Source organism: Rhizoctonia solani, chromosome 4 (genome assembly GCF_016906535.1).
Source record: "Rhizoctonia solani chromosome 4, complete sequence".
Lineage (NCBI taxonomy): Eukaryota > Fungi > Basidiomycota > Agaricomycetes > Cantharellales > Ceratobasidiaceae > Rhizoctonia > Rhizoctonia solani.
In genome coordinates this window covers 385,320-401,912 of record NC_057373.1, presented here as the reverse complement: position 1 = coordinate 401,912, position 16,593 = coordinate 385,320, and the positions used below count along the sequence as shown (strand labels likewise).

Below are 16,593 nucleotides of genomic sequence, written 5' to 3'. Positions count from 1 at the left end.
GCACTTTTGGGGTTCATCGTGAATGTCATATGCATCTCGAATGTCACGGGTCAGATTTTAAAGGCCTCTCATACCGAGATTGAAATCGACACTTTGGTTCGTTAACGCCAAGGGGAACACAATTTAGTATTTTCAGTTGCAGAGTTACAAGGCTAGAATCATGCAGGCTTCAGACGTGATTGTTAGGGTAATAGTACAAAATTTCCCTAATAGCTATGGTCGTGAGTTATCCATTAATCTTGAGGAATATTCTCAATAATGAGTTGACGGTGTTTCTCGGACCGAGCTCGAAGTTCAAACTCGAATGGTTTGAGTGGACTAAACCGGATCGACTGAGGGTTAGTAGTCGCGGAGACGTATGAAAAATGAAATTTCTACTTACATGACTAAACTGTTGTGAGCGACCTCTATATTTGGAATTATTTCCTTCCCGTTTTCATCCTTCTTACCAGAAAAGGTGAAGGTCGTGAGAAGTGATGATATCACAAAAAAGAGCGATGCTTCTGCGAAATGCATCCCAGGGCACTTACTAATTTCAATGTGGAGTATCAGCGGGTGTTAATGTTGCATATAGCTCATGTTTACTTACCGTCTACCCCATCCGAACCCAGGAAGAGGAGGGGTTTTTGGATCGGTGAATCTCTCAGGCTCAAAGCTTTCGGGGTTCTCATAGACAGTTTCATCCCGACTCATTGCCCTATCCGGCGAGTTGGCAAAATGAAATCAATTTATCAGCACAAGGATGTACATAATTCACACTCACCAAAGATTTCCTATTCTAATATCATTTAACCATAGGATACCTTGCTCATGAAACTTCAACAAATCAACTTACATCATTGTCCCCTTCTCAATATCATAACCTTGATAGACGTTATCCTCGGAGCACACATGAGGGGGCCCTCCTGTGGTCCATTTACAGGTTAGTTGTATGATAATCGCTCTATATTATAGATTCTGCTCCCCACCTGTAGGTCCTATGGGTAACCAACGAGAAACTTCAAGGATTAGGTTACGGACATAAGGCAAATGAGCTTCGTCTGATATTGTTGGGAGCCTAGTTGCATAGCCTATCACGGAGTCTATTTCTGCTTGAGCTTTAACTTGAGCTTCAGGGTTGCAGACCATTGCTGCGATGAAGTTCATAAGGCCAGCAGCCGTCTATTTTAACGCAAAACTAGTCATTTAAGGTATGGCTCATTATAATTGTGGCTTACCGTATCCGTGCCAGCTAAAAGTTCAATTGGGAAGGGTTATTCAGTCGTTCAAAATGCCTTGAGCTCTTGCTTGCTACGCACCAATAAATAGACCATATACGAGCTGCTTCAGTTCATTTTCTTGATCCTCGGATATCGATGATGCAGGACCAGATTCATTGTCGTTTAGCAATGCGCTAAGTATGGAAGGCTCAAAGTCACCGGTCACCTAAGGATAGCCCAAAATTAAAGTGATCAGCCCATTGATAAGCTCTGAGAGGTTTCACAATCATGCGCGCACAATTCTCTGTTTAGCCCACTCATATGGAGCGTTAACTGCGCAATTTTTCTGCTCCCTCCATTTCCGAGCGGTGCGTTTCCAGGCAGTGCCGGGAAACCAATCAGGGACTTTGGAAAGAGTTGGAAATAAGTTGACCAAAAAATCTGGACGTTTTATCAAGTCTACCACGATTTAATATACCACGAACTACAGAGGGACTTACTGCTCATTATTGAGGCATCAAGGAGGTTGAGCGAGGCTTGAATGCCATTTACAAAGAACGGGTCCTGCTCATTTTTGAAATCGTATCCGTAGATCGATTTAAAGGTGGCTGAACCCATTAAACTAAACCAAAGGTTCACTATTAGCTCCGCCAAAAGCTTGGATTTCTTGGGAATAATTACAAGAAGGTTTGGTGTTTTATTTCCCGAAAAGGCTCACAGCTTGCTGGTAGGTCAAGCAGGCGGCCAAGAAGTCTTCTGGCTACTTCTTGTTGGAGCCCGTCAAATTGCCGTATGGCACGTACGTTTAGCCAGCTGTTCATTCTCCGGCGTTGGCGACGCCATAGATCTCCCAGTGGCAACAGCCCTGAAAAGTCGGACCAGTCGAATCTGTGGAGCAGGTGATTACAAGATTGCAAGCTTTCGAAGCTATAGCTAGAATCAGGTATTTGTTTGCTTACAACGTAGGATCGTTTACCATTGGGGCCCCAATTCTGTCCGAGTAGATTAAAGAGTGCTTTTCAAGCATATCCGAAGCTGTCTGAGCGGAGTTTAATACAATAAGCGGCTGCCCCATCATATTCAAGTAAATTATGTTGCCTGCATCATCCGTATTTTCAGTAATCAACAGGTTGATAAACCTCAAAGTTCCAAACGAGCTTACTGTCAAGCTGTTTCCCTAACTCTAAATAGCTTATATGATTAAGTGTTGATGGGAGTGAGAAGGCATGTCCAACAAACGGCAGCGATCTGGGTGAGGGTGGGTGTCGCAGCTTTTGTCTAAAGTTCATTCTAAACCAGTACTGTTGTATCAGAAATAATACTAAAGTAGCTACAGACGCAGTTAAGACAGTCTGGCTGTCTATCATCTTGAACGAACAGATCGTAGACGGACGTGGGAAGGTGAATTCCAGTTGGATACTGTAGAGCTGCCTTTTAATCGCCTCAAACAAATGCAATTCGCGAGCGAGACTCACCCGAAATTTTGGACGTGCATCCAGTTCAGGAAGCTTTGAAGTAATCGATGGGTACTGTGGTACTACAGTTGGGACTCTTGACCCGCAGATTCTGACCTGCAGACTTTGTATTGAAAAGCTGCGTGTTGCGCCAATTTACTATTGATTTGTAAGCTCGGCTAGTGTATTCCCATACTGCAGGTCAAGAGTCCCGACTGTAATCTACCTCCATTACATTGTACCCCTGACTGCTTATTCGCTTAATTTAATTAATCCGATAACTTGTAAATGAATAAGAAAAATCGGATTCCGAATAAAGGGACTTTAGTATCAACGAAATATCAGGAAGCGTTCCAATTATCCGAAGTCCCTGAAGATTTCTAGAGCGATCAAGAGATCGAGACCTTCGTTGAAGTTTTCGGGTGTGTCGGTTCGATTTCAGCATAACAATACCCAGAATACAAAAATATAATATTGCTCAAATTAATGATAATGCTGAAGCCGTTTCGGACGCTCTTTACATAGTATATAAGGGATTTGACCATACCCAAGAAACACACGTCTGATCCCCTCCGCTCCACCTCTTGGGAAAACAAGCAGTACAGAGAGAGAATCCATCGCTCCATGGGCCGCCGACAGCTGCCATTTACACTATCAGGTTTCGAATGCGATGCTTTGATACATATATTGATCGTGACTGGCCAAGACACAAATGATTCGGATCTCCCTCTGAAAATGGTCTGAGCCTCGTGCTTATCTATCTTAATTGAAATATCCGCTCCGGGAGCGCATATACCCTGCCAAGCCGTCAATCATATCCTCAACACGTGACCAGTGGATCTAATAGCATTTCTACAACCACAACTTCAGTTCCTAAGCAGATAGCAATATGGAGGGAACATCTCCGTCGAATAGAAACCTAGCTCTGCGAGTTTTTGGGATCCCTGAGCTTGTCGGAATTATATGTAACCTCATACAAAAACGTGACAATGCAAACCCACTACGTGTTTGCCGTCAACTCTTCCAGGGCATTCGGCCCTATATTTGGAGAAGCACAGACGCTGTTATTACACTTATTGAAATGATCCCGACTAGTAGAGTGGAGGAGCCTTTTGACGAACCATTTTGCCCTTATGTGGCGAGTCCCCCTGCCCGCAGCCCGCGTGAAGTTTGTCCTGACGTAGCCGTCTACTCACTTAGACTTTGTATTTTCCAAAGTCTCTTGATTTGTCGAGGCTGAACATATATGGACCATACATCAAGCAACTGAAGATTCCAGTATTGACCATAGTGGATGAATACCATGACTGGAACGATTTCCTCGTTTCTGTCCGGAATGTCAGTTTGCTACCGAACCTGGAGCACTTGGAGTTAGATGTTTCTCGGGAAATTCAAAGGGAAACCATTAGTACTGAAAGCCTTAATTGGATGACCACCTTCATGTCGCCCTCCCTTAAGACCTTCCAAATCTTTCTCGATATAACACTCGATGTCTTTTCAAATGTCGACGATTTCAGCGACACGCGCATTAGCATCGAATCCGCTATCAACATCTTGCAAATGCCCCCAACTTGACCACTTGAAATTTTTTCCTGTGGCAAACTTTACGCGGCAAACCGAATGCCCAAGGGATTTGGCTCGGAAAGTAAACAGCATATATCCGGACATGACCAAAGCTTCAAATACTCCGTACCCTACCCAACACACCTTATGTCGATGCTTTTCGGTAGTTTGCATTGCCTTCGTACACTGACTGTGACATCGTTTGTCCTGCGAGCCGAGGTCTTTGTTGCCCTTAGCCAGCTCCCTTGCCTGAAAACACTATCGATTTGTGGATATGTATCAGAGTTCCCACCTTTTTACCATGCTTATCAGTACATATAGCCTCCAAATTAGAAGAAAATTCATTTCTAAGTCTTCAGAATCTCCATTTGCATGGAATAGAGTGGGAAACCCTTGTCAACTTATGCAAAGTGAAAAGCTTGGAAAAAGCACTGCGCAGCGCTCAAGGCGGGTCTCCCTCATCTTCCTCTACATCCCCCTCACGTAACCCGCTGTTGGATTATTTGAGTATCCTAATCGAACGTTCATCTCCAGTTTCTCATCTACTATTGTCCTATTCTCCATACGACAACTGGATGGACGAAATTCTATCCAGAAGGTTGTTTTCTCGTCTTCATCTTACCCATTTAACTACAAGTCACTTATTATGGAGAGAGCTAGGCTTGAACTGGTTCGATCTCTTGCATGACGTCCCTGCGCTGGACTCACTGCGAATTGCTTTTAGCCATTATGCCAACGCTTTTGAACTCAGGGAACTTCGTTCCTTTGCCACCCTGTTACCGCGTCTCACACACCTCATGGCACCAGTCGGCATCGGTTCAGTCTTAAATCTTGGTCCCCAAGATTATATCTCCAACCTGCGGAACTTTGGTGACTTTAATCTAGAGATGTATTACGTTTATTGGAACCCAGCACAGAATGAATGGCCCCCCAACTTTAGGTTTGCCATGCATATAGAGGATATTGCAAGGTTCGGATGAGCATAGCATCGCATTGATATAATTGCCATTGCTGATTAATACATCGCTTATCAGGTATTTAACGACTTTGTGGCCGAAGATCGAGTGCATTCCTTGGCGATTTGGGCGGGCTGGTGCCTCTGATCCTACATCAGAGCTCAACTCACTAAATAGTGCTATAGCCCGCTACCAAAACACGGGCTGGTAATTTATTTTCGAGTAATGGTGGTTCTGATAACTTACCTGTGACTATTCTAGTGGGAATTAAACGTCATAAGCCCGGCTATTTCAGCTCACAGAGTTTGCAATATCGGTAATTAGCCAGTAGTAATTCTTTTTGGTGTATTTGTTCTTCAATGGAGAATACAGACCAGCAATTACCATGTTGCCTGCGCTCGATTCCTTAGCGAAACGGGTTCGGCCCCGCTTACATCCTCCACATCCTCGGCCACAAAGTTCGTACCGGCACCCAGCGCACGCATCTTGCTCCATAGCTCGCTTTTATCCATAAGCCCTCTTTGGTGCAGACTTCTAAGAGCACGACAGATAGCCAGGGCACTTGATTTGCCTTCATCGACTTGTTCCTTCGTCCATTTCCCGTCTTCAGTGGTACCGGTATACTTCCGACCAAACATACCAACACTCTCGCCCCACATTCTTATTTCCCACGCTGTTCTAGCCTGCCTGACCGCCATTGCGACCTCGATCGCCTTACGAACAGTAGGAACGTTGGCCTTTGGCCCCAAGAGGCGAAAAGATTCCAAGATACGCGTAAAGCTGCGCAACCTCTCGTCGGCCATCGCTTTGAGTTGATGGGATGGTAGAGGATGGTTACTGCCGGGGGAACCACGCCTCCAGCTGTGCGTAATATCCTTGAGGGTAGCCCGAATGAAGCTGTCGAGCACTCTGGGGTCCAAGCTCCCACATCCTGCTCCTCTCGCATGTTCCAAAAGCCTAACGGCTTCGTCCATTTTTCGAAGTTTGAGCGATCGATTAAGGACGATACTGTAATGATGTGGGGTTGGCCGGAAGCCGGGGATCCGAGTCGGAGCGATGTCGAGGAGGATTTGGATGGCACGTCCAGTGTTTCGTCGAGCAAGCGAGCCAAGAATAATACCAAAGTCATAATTATCCGGAGGCTCCTGTAGGTCAAACAGTATGTAAAATAGGTCGAGGGCAGGGGTAAACCGGTCTAATTCGAAAAGGCAGGCGACGGCGGTCGTAATGTGGTGGTGAGAGGCGCGAACAGGGGTAGCGTCCCGCTCAGCAATCGGCAAATCAAATTTTTCAAAACCATGAACGGCAGCGTATGAAGCATATACTTGCTCCGCGCTCTGTAGGAAAAATTGCGGGTTCCCTTCGAGCAGTCCTCTGTGCCACCCCTGAAGCTTGTCTCGAGGTTTTTCTGATAGCTTGACCAGGTGTCGCACGAGAGCTAATGTCATTCGTGGGTTCCCATAGAATAGTTTTTGTTCAATTGTGGGAGGTAACCGTAGTCTCTGTTTGGAGTTGGGTGGAGTACCGATTTGCCTCGAAGCTTGGTTGTATATCTGTAGACATTGGTCCGTCGCTCCGGCTCGAATACCGTAAGTCAAAACATCTGGCGCAAGCTGAACCGGTATCGTGGAAGGGAGGCACTCCGAGTCAGGTTTGTGACCTTTCAGAAGACGTCCTAAGATATTGATTGCATCGGAATACATTTTGTCACGAACGAGGCGTTCGAGTAGCGCGATGGCCTCGGGTGGGTCCGGTAAAATTTTGCAGTGCATCCAGACTCTTTGTATAAGATCGGGGTCATCCAAGCTCGCCTTATAAAATAACTGCACTAATGCCGGAGATAGTTTGGTGGGTGGAATCGAGGTCAAGATGGTTGCTGCACATGATAATGAATTTGGGGATGAGATATCCACCAGACCAGAAACAATGTCAAAGGTAGTATCGGTTATGATTTGAGCGTCAGATTGAGACTCGAGGAAGTTTACAAATCCGACCGCAGTGTCCAGCTCCTGTTTTACGAGAGAGATACGGGCACCAAGGCTCGCTATCGATAATGGCATCGTCGCTTCCCGCTCAGCAAAAAGCGAGGGAGGTACATGATGTTGTTTGACAAGTTGTCTAAGAGTTTGGCCAGCAGATTTGTATTGGTGTTCTCTCAAGGACTCCAGAGTCGCCTTCAAACTGGCTACTGGGGAGAATTGACGGATTGACATAAGAAAACCTTCAGATCACGTGGGTTTTCTGGCTGATTTTGACGCCACTTCCTAGCTCTGGTCCCTTTGATCCTGCCATTGCTTGTGCAGTTCATCAGACGCACGCTCACCTCTTGCTATTGAATGTAGAACATACATTGAACAACACCCAATATTTATATTGGATGCCACCACAGAGGGCCTGCATCGCTGCTTCTGACCGAACCTGGTAGTACATGGATAATTCAATATCAACGAAGCCAAGTGTATCCCTCTAGTCAAACCCGAGTGTTGGCTTGTCGAGCGCTCGAGCTTAGCGCTATCAAAGTCTTGGAGGCTTGCCGCACTGCTTGAGCACTCGCGCAGCACCATACCATCACCCTCTATTCTTCCCCAACCAATCCACAGCTTCTGAATATTGTGGCGGAGTTCGAAGATATCCCATTATTGATTCAGAGCCTGGAATGCGTCAGCTTTCAACCCCGGTTGAGCACTTACGGCAGCCTCGAGCCCCAGAGACATGTCGTTCAAGCTGCCCAGGAGGCCTCATTACCGGTAGATACGTCTCCCTTCCGGACATGCCACATGCAGGCAGCCAGACCTTCGGGATTTACCTTCGAGAGTCTGGGGGACCAAAGGCCTCATGGCTGTGGGCTTATTATTCCGTCTGATGTGATCTGATTTCATAACTATCTTGTTGGGCGCTTTTTTTAGTCTTGTTTGGAGAAACGACTCTCGGGGCCGATGAACCATAGAAGAACAAATAGACTATACTATAACAGGCGTTTTTGCCATTTTAAGTTATATACTAATGCCAATCACAAGAAACAAAGCTTGTACCCTGCTAGGGACGAGTAGAGGTCCCCCCACTTCATTCCGACGAGTAATCTCACTTTTTGACCAGTGAGCTTCAGTATAAGAAAATTAAACCACCTGTATTTTGAGAATTTTCCCTGCTAGATTTGCGAGACGTTTGAAGTAGAAGTATCGGAATTATGCGACAGAGTCCAAGAGTTAAGGCACGCGCCAAGTTTGTTTCCTTGGGACCCAGCCCGAGATCAGCTTGGGGATCTGGCCAACGGTGAACACCGTATCCCGCGCCTAGTGATAAGCAGGAATATCATTTCCAGTTGTCAAATTCGAGGCACCGCAGTTAATTGTCAACATTGAAGACCTCTGAAGCTGCAAATCTTTGTGCGTGTAGAACACGTGCAGGGCCTTGGTGAGTGCCAGAAGCCCAAAGCGCGGATGCGATTAACCGACTCGGCCAACAGCTCATGGCCAATTTACGCGCCCGCCTGACACCCTTCAGGCACTTCTATGTCAAATCGCGGCATGGCTAAGCATTGGATAGCTCCTTTCATACGATTTTCTTAGTAGTTCCAAATGGAGGCTGTGATACCAATAAATCACGATAAAACTCAAGGTCTGCACAAGTTCGAACCTGGTGCCCTCGCTCGCTTGCCCTGTTCCGATCGCCCAACGGGCAAGCAAGCAAGCATGTTTGTGTCTCTCATCGCAACTCTTGCTGTCGGCTTCGTGTTAGCGTTTGCTCAGGTCAACTCCACCGAAGATCAGTTTCCACGTTGCGGCTCCACTCCAAGGTAGGTTGTTTCAACCCTTCGAGGCTTGACATGCTCAATTGGTGGTATAGTGAGGCAGAAGTCAGAGTCGCAGAGCTTTCATTTCTTGCCAAAGTGAACACGTCGATGGCCACCCAGACGACTCTCAACGCGATGGATGATTTCAATGTGGTTATCCCCGTTCACTGGCATGCTATTACATCCGGAAAATGTATGCAAGAATAGTTTTTTAAGGTTTGTCGCCAAACTAATACTTTGGACCTTAGCTATAAGAGCGGGATATATCCCTATGTCTCAGATCACTGAGTCTATAAAAGTGCTCAACAAGGATTTCCGCTCCACAGGCTTCTCATTCAAACTTGAGAGCAGCGAATATATTCCTAACGAGTAAGCGCCGAGCGTTTCCTCACGCTGATATGTACTCATGGATAATCCCCTGCCAGAATATGGTACGATCGCGTAGGTCTCACGAAAGATCCGCGTTCGCCTGAATACGTGTATCAAGTAGAAATGAAACAAGCGTTACGCCTAGGAGGTGCATCCGCACTAAACGTATACTCTACTGGCTTTACCAACACTACGAACAGACGCCTTCTTGGCTTCGCGACTTTTCCTAGCGAATATGATTATAACCCAGTCGACGATGGAGTCGTCATTCGATGTTCAACGGTTCCAGGAGGAATGTTTTATCCCTTTAACCAAGGGAAGACTCTTACGCATGAAGTGGGACATTGGCTAGGCCTATACCATACATTCCAGGGTGGCTGTAGAGGTAAAGGGGACTTGGTCTCGGATACTCCAGCTCATGCAAACGGGACCAATGGTTGTCCGAATATCTTACCGGACACATGTCCAGACCATCCGGGTTACGATCCGTAAGTCCAGTTGATAATTCATCTTGGGGGTAGCGGCTTGAAATTGAAATCTTGCAGGGTCCATAACTTTATGGACTACAGCGACGATGCTTGTTTAAATGAAGTATATGTTGTCTTCCAGTCACACTTAGCTAAAGCATTAACCAAAAGCTTTCTAGTTCACCCCAGGACAGATTAGGCGCATGCGCGACCAGTTCATGACATACCGTCTTGAGGATGCATGGGCAGCTTCCTCATTGAAAGGTTCATCGCCTCGAAGTTATCAATTTCCACTGGATACCACGAAAGCGAGAGCGTTACTCGCCACTATCACGCTGCTCTATCTATCGAGTCTTTTTTGAAAAGGCCTCCGTGTCAAGAAAGCTCAAGCCTCATTGAACAGTCCATGCTTTCGACCCACATATTCGACTGCATTCGCTACTGTTAAACACTTTGCTTTTTCAAAATACCTTGGCCCCACTATCTATTCGCCCTTGGAAATCTTCGCGGCCTCGAGGCTCAGGTCGCCCCACTCCAGGGTATTCTTGTCCTTCTTGAAGTCTACCTGTCCCGGATCAACACCCATGAAGATGAACGCCACCAGCCAGCAACATATTCAAACTCTGTTGGGATAGGCAGGAAACCCTGCACTTGTCAAAACGGGACAAGGCCGCACTATAGGCCTTGGTGTACGGTCCCCGCTCGCGATAACGACCGGAGATGGTAGACTTCCTATACATTAACTTCTCGCTTCTCCCCGTCGGAGATTGGCGGTCTCTTGAAGAGCGCAGAGATATTTCCGATTTCGGCTCTGTTCAACACAGGTTCTCTTAAAAATCTTCCGGATTTTGAACTGGAGAGGAGTTGGTGCTTGAGTAGCACAAATCTCTCCTCACGTATAATTCGTAGAAATGTTGAGTGTGGCATCTTGGTGGGAGTCTAATAATGCCATCCTCGAGTATCATGCTGGGACTCTATTTGGCGATCCCATACCTCACGAAACGTAATGGCTTGCACCGTTGGCGACATCATTGAAATGATTTCCATGTTTGATTATATGCGGCCGTTCTTATTTCCTTTTTCCATCAGATAGACATACATGCTTATATTGACTCTGTATTCATTCAACCCTAATGATAATCTAGTCAGAACGAGATCTGCTTATTTGGTAGTCGAATTCCTCAATGACCCGGGTCTACATATACATCAATAACGGGTTTGATTGTGTGCTTACTAACGGATGCATCAAGCCACCGATACATTCCCTTGCTCCCGTGGAGTGCGTTGAGGGGTTATTGTGATCTTGGAAATTAGGCCAAGCTGAATTGGATGAGACAGATATCATCTTTCGCAAATATTATTTTCTTCCAATTATCGTGATTAATCGGTCGTTCTCACACCCAACAGGAGGCGTATTCTGAGCACAGTTAGCCCCAGGAAGAGCTATTGGTGTAACAAAACAGGGGAGGGGGGATCATGGCGCCATTTGGGTTTATGACACCGTGATCTTTCCCCTTATTTCGTTGTACATGATTATCACTGATTACACCCACCAGTTTTTGCTGAAAGGGCCGCCCGCGGGCCTCGCTCACCGCTTCGCGACCGCAGTGGTTCCCTACCTTCCCGGGTCTGTGCTGGCATCTCGGCTCTTTCATTCCTTCGCGCATATACCTCCACTCTCATCCACCCGTTTCTCATATTCCTCAGGTCACGAGCACGCCTAGTCTAAGTACTAATATCACAGATAATACCTTGAGCTTGTATTCAGTGAGAATAGTGATGCCTATGAATTGATTAGGCAGGAAGGGTATCCACAGTAACAGTCACTGGAATTTGGATAAATTTGCGGTGTGTGTCGGTTGAATGGTCCCCAGCCAAATGCCATAAGACAACTTTACTAGCCGCACACACTCTGGCACTCTTTTCTTACTGTCTCATTCTGTATAGACACGTACTAGAATGGCTGATCGCTAGTCGAAGTCAATCTATATTTTTCCGATCAAAACGATTCAGGAGTGAGTGCATTTCTAATAGTCAACGAGGCCGAAGATCAAACATCCTGAAAGGACTATGCATTGGGATTGTTCTACAGGAAAAACGGAGTTACGAGGGATAGAATACCCCATATAGCGCTTGAGCAGCGTCTTCTCCTAATTGAAAGCCGATCCGAATAGCCTGAGACTCTGTTTGTGAGAGAAGTTCTAAACATTTACAATGCACTTGTACACTCACTTCATCCATAGCCATGATGGAGTGGGGGGCCCCTACGATCAAGTTCATTAGGGCAATGTCCCCATGGCGGGCCTGTCACTCACCTGGATATACAGCAACCTCAACCTTCTTTCCTGCCTCATTCAGCTTTTGCGCGTACGCCTCTCCTTCGGATTTTAGGATGTCCAACTCTGCCACTCCCACCCATGCGTCGGGTAGCTTACTCCATACCTCAGCGTCGCTCTGAAATAGAGGCGAAGCATCTACGTGTGTCCATTTGGATTTGTCAGGAAGGTAGTTCTCTCTGAACCACATCATCTTTTCGGGAGTAAGAGGTGTTGTGTTCTTCCATTTTACCCATGACTCATGACGAGTTGGAAGTAGTGATGACCCATCCTCCTGTACGCTGTTATCGGTTACCGGCACAATCAGTACCTGGAACTTGATAGGAAGCGGGGGAGAGCGCTGGACTGCTCGCTGAGTTACAACAGCACTGAGGTTACCACCGCTGAAATTGACATTAGAATAAATATTTGACATTACTAACAAAACCCACGCAGAGGATCCCCCAACAGCGATTTTCGAGGGGTCGATATCTAGTTCAGCTGCTCCGTGGTCGGAGATCCACTCTACTGCGGCCCAAGAGTCATCGACAGCGGCCGGAAAAACATGTTCCGGAGCCAGACGATAGTCGACCGAAACCACGACGCATTTGGCCGCTACGAGAGAATCGATTACTTCCGAATCTATCAGTCAAACATCATCTTTAGTTAACTTACTAAGGCATGTCCTTGCACTAAACGAGTTCTCGGTATCAATATTTCCCAGAACCCAGCCTCCTCCATGGAAGTAAGCCAACACAGGCCACCCTCCCCCTGGTTTCTCGCCGGGTGGGGTGAATACACGCACGTTGACAGGCGGAGAGCCGGGGATACTTAAATCCCTGACAGATCCCACTTTGCAAGGCTCTAGTCCCCCGAGGTTGATGGGTCCAGCTCGACATGCGGGGTCCCATGGGAGCTTATGGATCGCTGGTCGGTCAGCCAGGTACTTGCTGTGAAATGCAGCGTATTCGGCATCGAGGTGGGGGATGAGGTCTGGATGGATCGGGCCGTTGAAGGTCGAGGGGTCGGTCATGGTGTTGGATTCCTTCTGTTTAGATACCACTGGGCACAACTGTGAGAGGTTATTTTATAGACTACTCAGAACATCAAAGATCACCGGTGATCAGCTAAAGATAGAGTGATCTGTCGGGCCTTCCGGCCCGTCAGGACGCTGGTATCAAGTGAAATATAGCACGTGACCACGCTTTGGTAAAGGACTTCTTGAAGGACATGCGAATCAAGGATACCCAATAATAGAGGTATGGTTACATTTACTAATGGAAGTCGGAGATGTACTCATTGTGAGTGTGTATATGAACTCTGTTCACGAGTTGTTATGAGGCACGATTTTCACGGTATAATTGAACAAAAAAAGGCGTACTTACACATAATTTCGATTCCACTCAATGCATCACACTGGATTTTCTGAAATTCAAGCCGGAGTAGAGTAGATACTTGAATAGAATGCTTTTCTCTTCAAGCGTGATTTGTAGAAATGTTGAGTATGGTATCTTGACAGGACTCTAGCAATGTTATCGCCAGTACCACGCTGGGACTTATTCGGCGATCCCGTGCCTTATAAGATGCTATTTTTTTGTATGTCTGACAAATTTATTGAGATAACTACTAGATATGATTATGTGTGACTGCACTTGACTGCCTTTTTCCATTAAATAGATTCGGGGGCTTATGTCGGCTGTAGTCATTCAACCCGAATGACAACCTTGCCAAAATGAGATCCGCCTATTTGATAGTCAAATGCCTCAATGGCCTCGGTCCACCCAAACACACGGTCGATAATCGGCTTGATTGCGTGCTTAGTAACGAATGCGTCAAGCCGCTGACACATCGCTTTACTTCCAACCTGAATGCCGGACAACTGAGAACCAACCCATGAGTCTATTCCCCATCCCAATGATAAGAATTGCACTCACAGTTGCTGGGGTAATCAATATCAGAGTGCCAAGCTCCTGTACACCCCCGCCCGCAGAAGTACCACTTGCAACAGCACCAATTACATGAATCAACCCTCCGCGCTCAATGGACTTGATCGATTGGAATACAGTTCCTTCTCCACCTAGCAATAATCGTTTTTCGAGTAACGTATGTGTTTGAATCATGAAACGCCCCAACACTACTAACCAACTTCGAGCACCTGCTCTACTCCCTTGCCCCCGGTTAGCTCTTTTACCTTGGCCGACCATTCAGGGTGCTCTCGGTAGTTCACGACCTCATCGACGCCTAGTGCTCGATACTCTTGGGCCTTGGCCTCACTCGACGTTGTTGCAATCACGCGAGCGCCTGCAGCCTTGGCAAGCTGCGCACCAAAAACGGACACACCACCGCTTCCGAGGACAAGTACAGTCGACTTGTCGGTCACAGGCTTCCTTTCGAAGAATGAGTTCCACGCTGTAAGTGCTGCACATGGAAGAGTGGCCGCCTCTTCGTATGACAAGTGGTCGGGGATAGGTAGCAGAGTTTCGGCCTTGAAGACTCTAAGTATGGTAGTGTGAAGTGCGTTAAATATATGCAACTTGACACCTAAAGTGCATGAAATCAAACCAACCGGTACTGAGAAAGACAACCAGGAGTGCCTGCGCCAAGTGCTTGGAAGTTATGCTCTGGCTGTAGAGTCTTTAGCAAATCAATTGAGACAACCATGTGGCCTTACGAACCAGAATCGGTCCGTCTAACCAAGTCTCGAAGAATAACGAGTGCACTCGGTCGCCCTTTTTCCATTGAGTAACTCCGTCGCCCAAGGCTACAACCTCGCCTGCTCCATCGCTAGTGGGAATGAGACCCTGTCCATCGGGCCCAGTCGAATCCGTTGGTGACGCAGGATAAGTACCGTTTCCAATCAAAATATCCTATTATAGAATGTCGATATTTTCCTTGAATGACAAGCCCCAAGTTCGCTTACCCTACAAGAAATGGTTTGATTTCGAAAGATAGGGGAAGAAGAACAATTACCTGTAGTTTAAAGCTGCCGCATACAACCTAACCAGGACTTCTCCTTTGCCAGGAGGCGATAGTTTGACTTCCCGTAGTTGCAGGCTCTGGTGGCCCTTCCAGGCGCTTTGATCAACGGGAAAGCGCCACGCCTGGGCAACAGTGGGTATATCGGCCATTAGTATTTGATCTGTTGGTGTATTAAGGGGTAATGATTAGAGGGGTACAACGGGGATCAGGGAACATGGTTGGGATCTCGACCTTTAAATAATGGAGCCATGTCGATGACGGATGTTATTTAATAAGCCAGGTCAACTAAGCAAATCAGCGGAAGATGACTTCGCCGACGTCATTATCAATTTATACGGACGATTGGAAGCTAACTCGAGAGCAAATCGGAAGAATTGAATTTTCAAATGGTCATTTCGTCTCGTACAATAGTTAATATCCAAATCGAATACTTGACTTGTGGGATGCCCTTGAACAAACAGCATGCTGTTCAGGTTAGATAAAATGGCCATTATAAGATATCTCTATATTAGCCAAAGGTTGAAATATCGAGAGTACAGCATTGACTCACGTATATAAACGTGCCGGGGCCGAGTATTTACTGTTGTACTAAGCGTGAGAACATCTCAAATAAGCCAATAATGCGGAAGATCAAATATCCGAAAAGCACTATGCATTGATATTGTCCTAAGCACAAACGGAGCTACGAAGGATAGAATACTCTATGTAGCGCTTGAGCAGCATCTTCTCCCAGTTGAAACCCAACCCGAACAGCCTGAAAATACTGGTTGTGAGAAGAGATTCAAACGTCTCTAACACTAGTGCTCACCTTGTCTATTGTCACTATTGTATGAGATGCTCCTATAATCGGCTCCGAAATGACGCCGTGGCCCAAATCAAGGTTGCTACCCACCTGGATACACGACAACATCAACCTTTTTCCTGTCTCCTTCAGCTTGTGTGCACATTCCTCTTCCTCGGACTTGGACATGTCCAACTCTCCTATTCCCACCCATGCATCGGGTAATTTGCCCACACCTGGGCGCCTTTCTCAAGTAAAGGTGACGCGCATCTGTGTGTATCCATTTGGATTTTTCAGGAAGGTAGTTCTCCCTGAACCACATCATCCTTTCGGAATCAAGAACAGTTGCGTTCTTCCATTTTACCCACGACTCATAATGGGTTGGAAGTAGTGATAACCATCCTCCTGTATGCTGTTATCGGTTACCGGCGTCATTAGTACTTGGTACATGATAGGAAGCGGAGGAGAGCGCTGCTCGCTGGGTTATAACAGCACCAAGATTACCACCGCTGGAATTGATGCCAGAGCCAATATTCAGCAGTAAGAATAGGAGTGTTCACGCGGAAGACCCGCCAATGGTGATTTTCAAGGGGTTGATACCCAGTTCAGTCGCTCCGCGTTCGCGGATTCACTCTACCGCGCCCAAGAGTCATCGACAGCGGTCGGAAACACATTGAGCAGATTCAGCATCGATATACGGGATAAGGTCTGGATGAA

General features: G+C 46.6%; 8 protein-coding genes across 8 annotated transcripts; 3 read left to right on the top strand and 5 right to left on the bottom strand.

The window, feature by feature from the left end:
* Positions 1 to 233: 233 nt before the first annotated feature.
* On the bottom strand, positions 234 to 2,042 carry RhiXN_00095 (cytochrome P450 family protein; the record flags this gene model as incomplete). Its single annotated transcript, XM_043319914.1, has 11 exons — positions 234 to 318; positions 383 to 529; positions 590 to 697; positions 764 to 778; positions 836 to 905; positions 969 to 1,161; positions 1,218 to 1,231; positions 1,299 to 1,425; positions 1,498 to 1,640; positions 1,700 to 1,807; positions 2,003 to 2,042. The coding sequence occupies 11 exons, from the start codon at positions 2,040 to 2,042 to the stop codon at positions 234 to 236; spliced, it is 1,050 nt and encodes a 349-aa protein (XP_043178926.1).
* A 1,500-nt stretch (positions 2,043 to 3,542) lies between these two features.
* RhiXN_00094 (LRR receptor-like serine/threonine-protein kinase) lies at positions 3,543 to 4,228 on the top strand (the record flags this gene model as incomplete). The annotated part of the gene is made up of 2 exons (XM_043319913.1): positions 3,543 to 3,821; positions 3,872 to 4,228. 2 exons carry the CDS (start codon positions 3,543 to 3,545, stop codon positions 4,226 to 4,228), a joined length of 636 nt encoding a protein of 211 aa, XP_043178925.1.
* Positions 4,229 to 4,363: 135 nt separating this feature from the next.
* On the top strand, positions 4,364 to 5,196 carry RhiXN_00093 (LRR receptor-like serine/threonine-protein kinase; the record flags this gene model as incomplete). The annotated part of the gene is made up of 2 exons (XM_043319912.1): positions 4,364 to 4,484; positions 4,538 to 5,196. The coding sequence occupies 2 exons, from the start codon at positions 4,364 to 4,366 to the stop codon at positions 5,194 to 5,196; spliced, it is 780 nt and encodes a 259-aa protein (XP_043178924.1).
* Positions 5,197 to 5,552: 356 nt separating this feature from the next.
* Positions 5,553 to 7,385, bottom strand: RhiXN_00092 (uncharacterized protein; the record flags this gene model as incomplete). The annotated part of the gene is made up of 1 exon (XM_043319911.1): positions 5,553 to 7,385. The coding sequence occupies one exon, from the start codon at positions 7,383 to 7,385 to the stop codon at positions 5,553 to 5,555; it is 1,833 nt and encodes a 610-aa protein (XP_043178923.1).
* A 1,365-nt stretch (positions 7,386 to 8,750) lies between these two features.
* RhiXN_00091 (extracellular metalloprotease) lies at positions 8,751 to 10,436 on the top strand (the record flags this gene model as incomplete). The annotated part of the gene is made up of 7 exons (XM_043319910.1): positions 8,751 to 8,968; positions 9,019 to 9,158; positions 9,214 to 9,334; positions 9,391 to 9,822; positions 9,880 to 9,925; positions 9,981 to 10,065; positions 10,168 to 10,436. The coding sequence occupies 7 exons, from the start codon at positions 8,751 to 8,753 to the stop codon at positions 10,434 to 10,436; spliced, it is 1,311 nt and encodes a 436-aa protein (XP_043178922.1).
* Positions 10,437 to 11,904: 1,468 nt separating this feature from the next.
* RhiXN_00090 (carbohydrate esterase family 10 protein) lies at positions 11,905 to 13,149 on the bottom strand (the record flags this gene model as incomplete). Its single annotated transcript, XM_043319909.1, has 5 exons — positions 11,905 to 11,976; positions 12,034 to 12,065; positions 12,117 to 12,520; positions 12,569 to 12,731; positions 12,792 to 13,149. 5 exons carry the CDS (start codon positions 13,147 to 13,149, stop codon positions 11,905 to 11,907), a joined length of 1,029 nt encoding a protein of 342 aa, XP_043178921.1.
* A 669-nt stretch (positions 13,150 to 13,818) lies between these two features.
* Positions 13,819 to 15,244, bottom strand: RhiXN_00089 (Zinc-binding dehydrogenase; the record flags this gene model as incomplete). The annotated part of the gene is made up of 6 exons (XM_043319908.1): positions 13,819 to 13,995; positions 14,051 to 14,193; positions 14,259 to 14,611; positions 14,683 to 14,741; positions 14,792 to 14,983; positions 15,119 to 15,244. The coding sequence occupies 6 exons, from the start codon at positions 15,242 to 15,244 to the stop codon at positions 13,819 to 13,821; spliced, it is 1,050 nt and encodes a 349-aa protein (XP_043178920.1).
* Positions 15,245 to 15,777: 533 nt separating this feature from the next.
* RhiXN_00088 (carbohydrate esterase family 10 protein) lies at positions 15,778 to 16,065 on the bottom strand (the record flags this gene model as incomplete). Its single annotated transcript, XM_043319907.1, has 2 exons — positions 15,778 to 15,849; positions 15,904 to 16,065. The coding sequence occupies 2 exons, from the start codon at positions 16,063 to 16,065 to the stop codon at positions 15,778 to 15,780; spliced, it is 234 nt and encodes a 77-aa protein (XP_043178919.1).
* Positions 16,066 to 16,593: the final 528 nt, after the last annotated feature.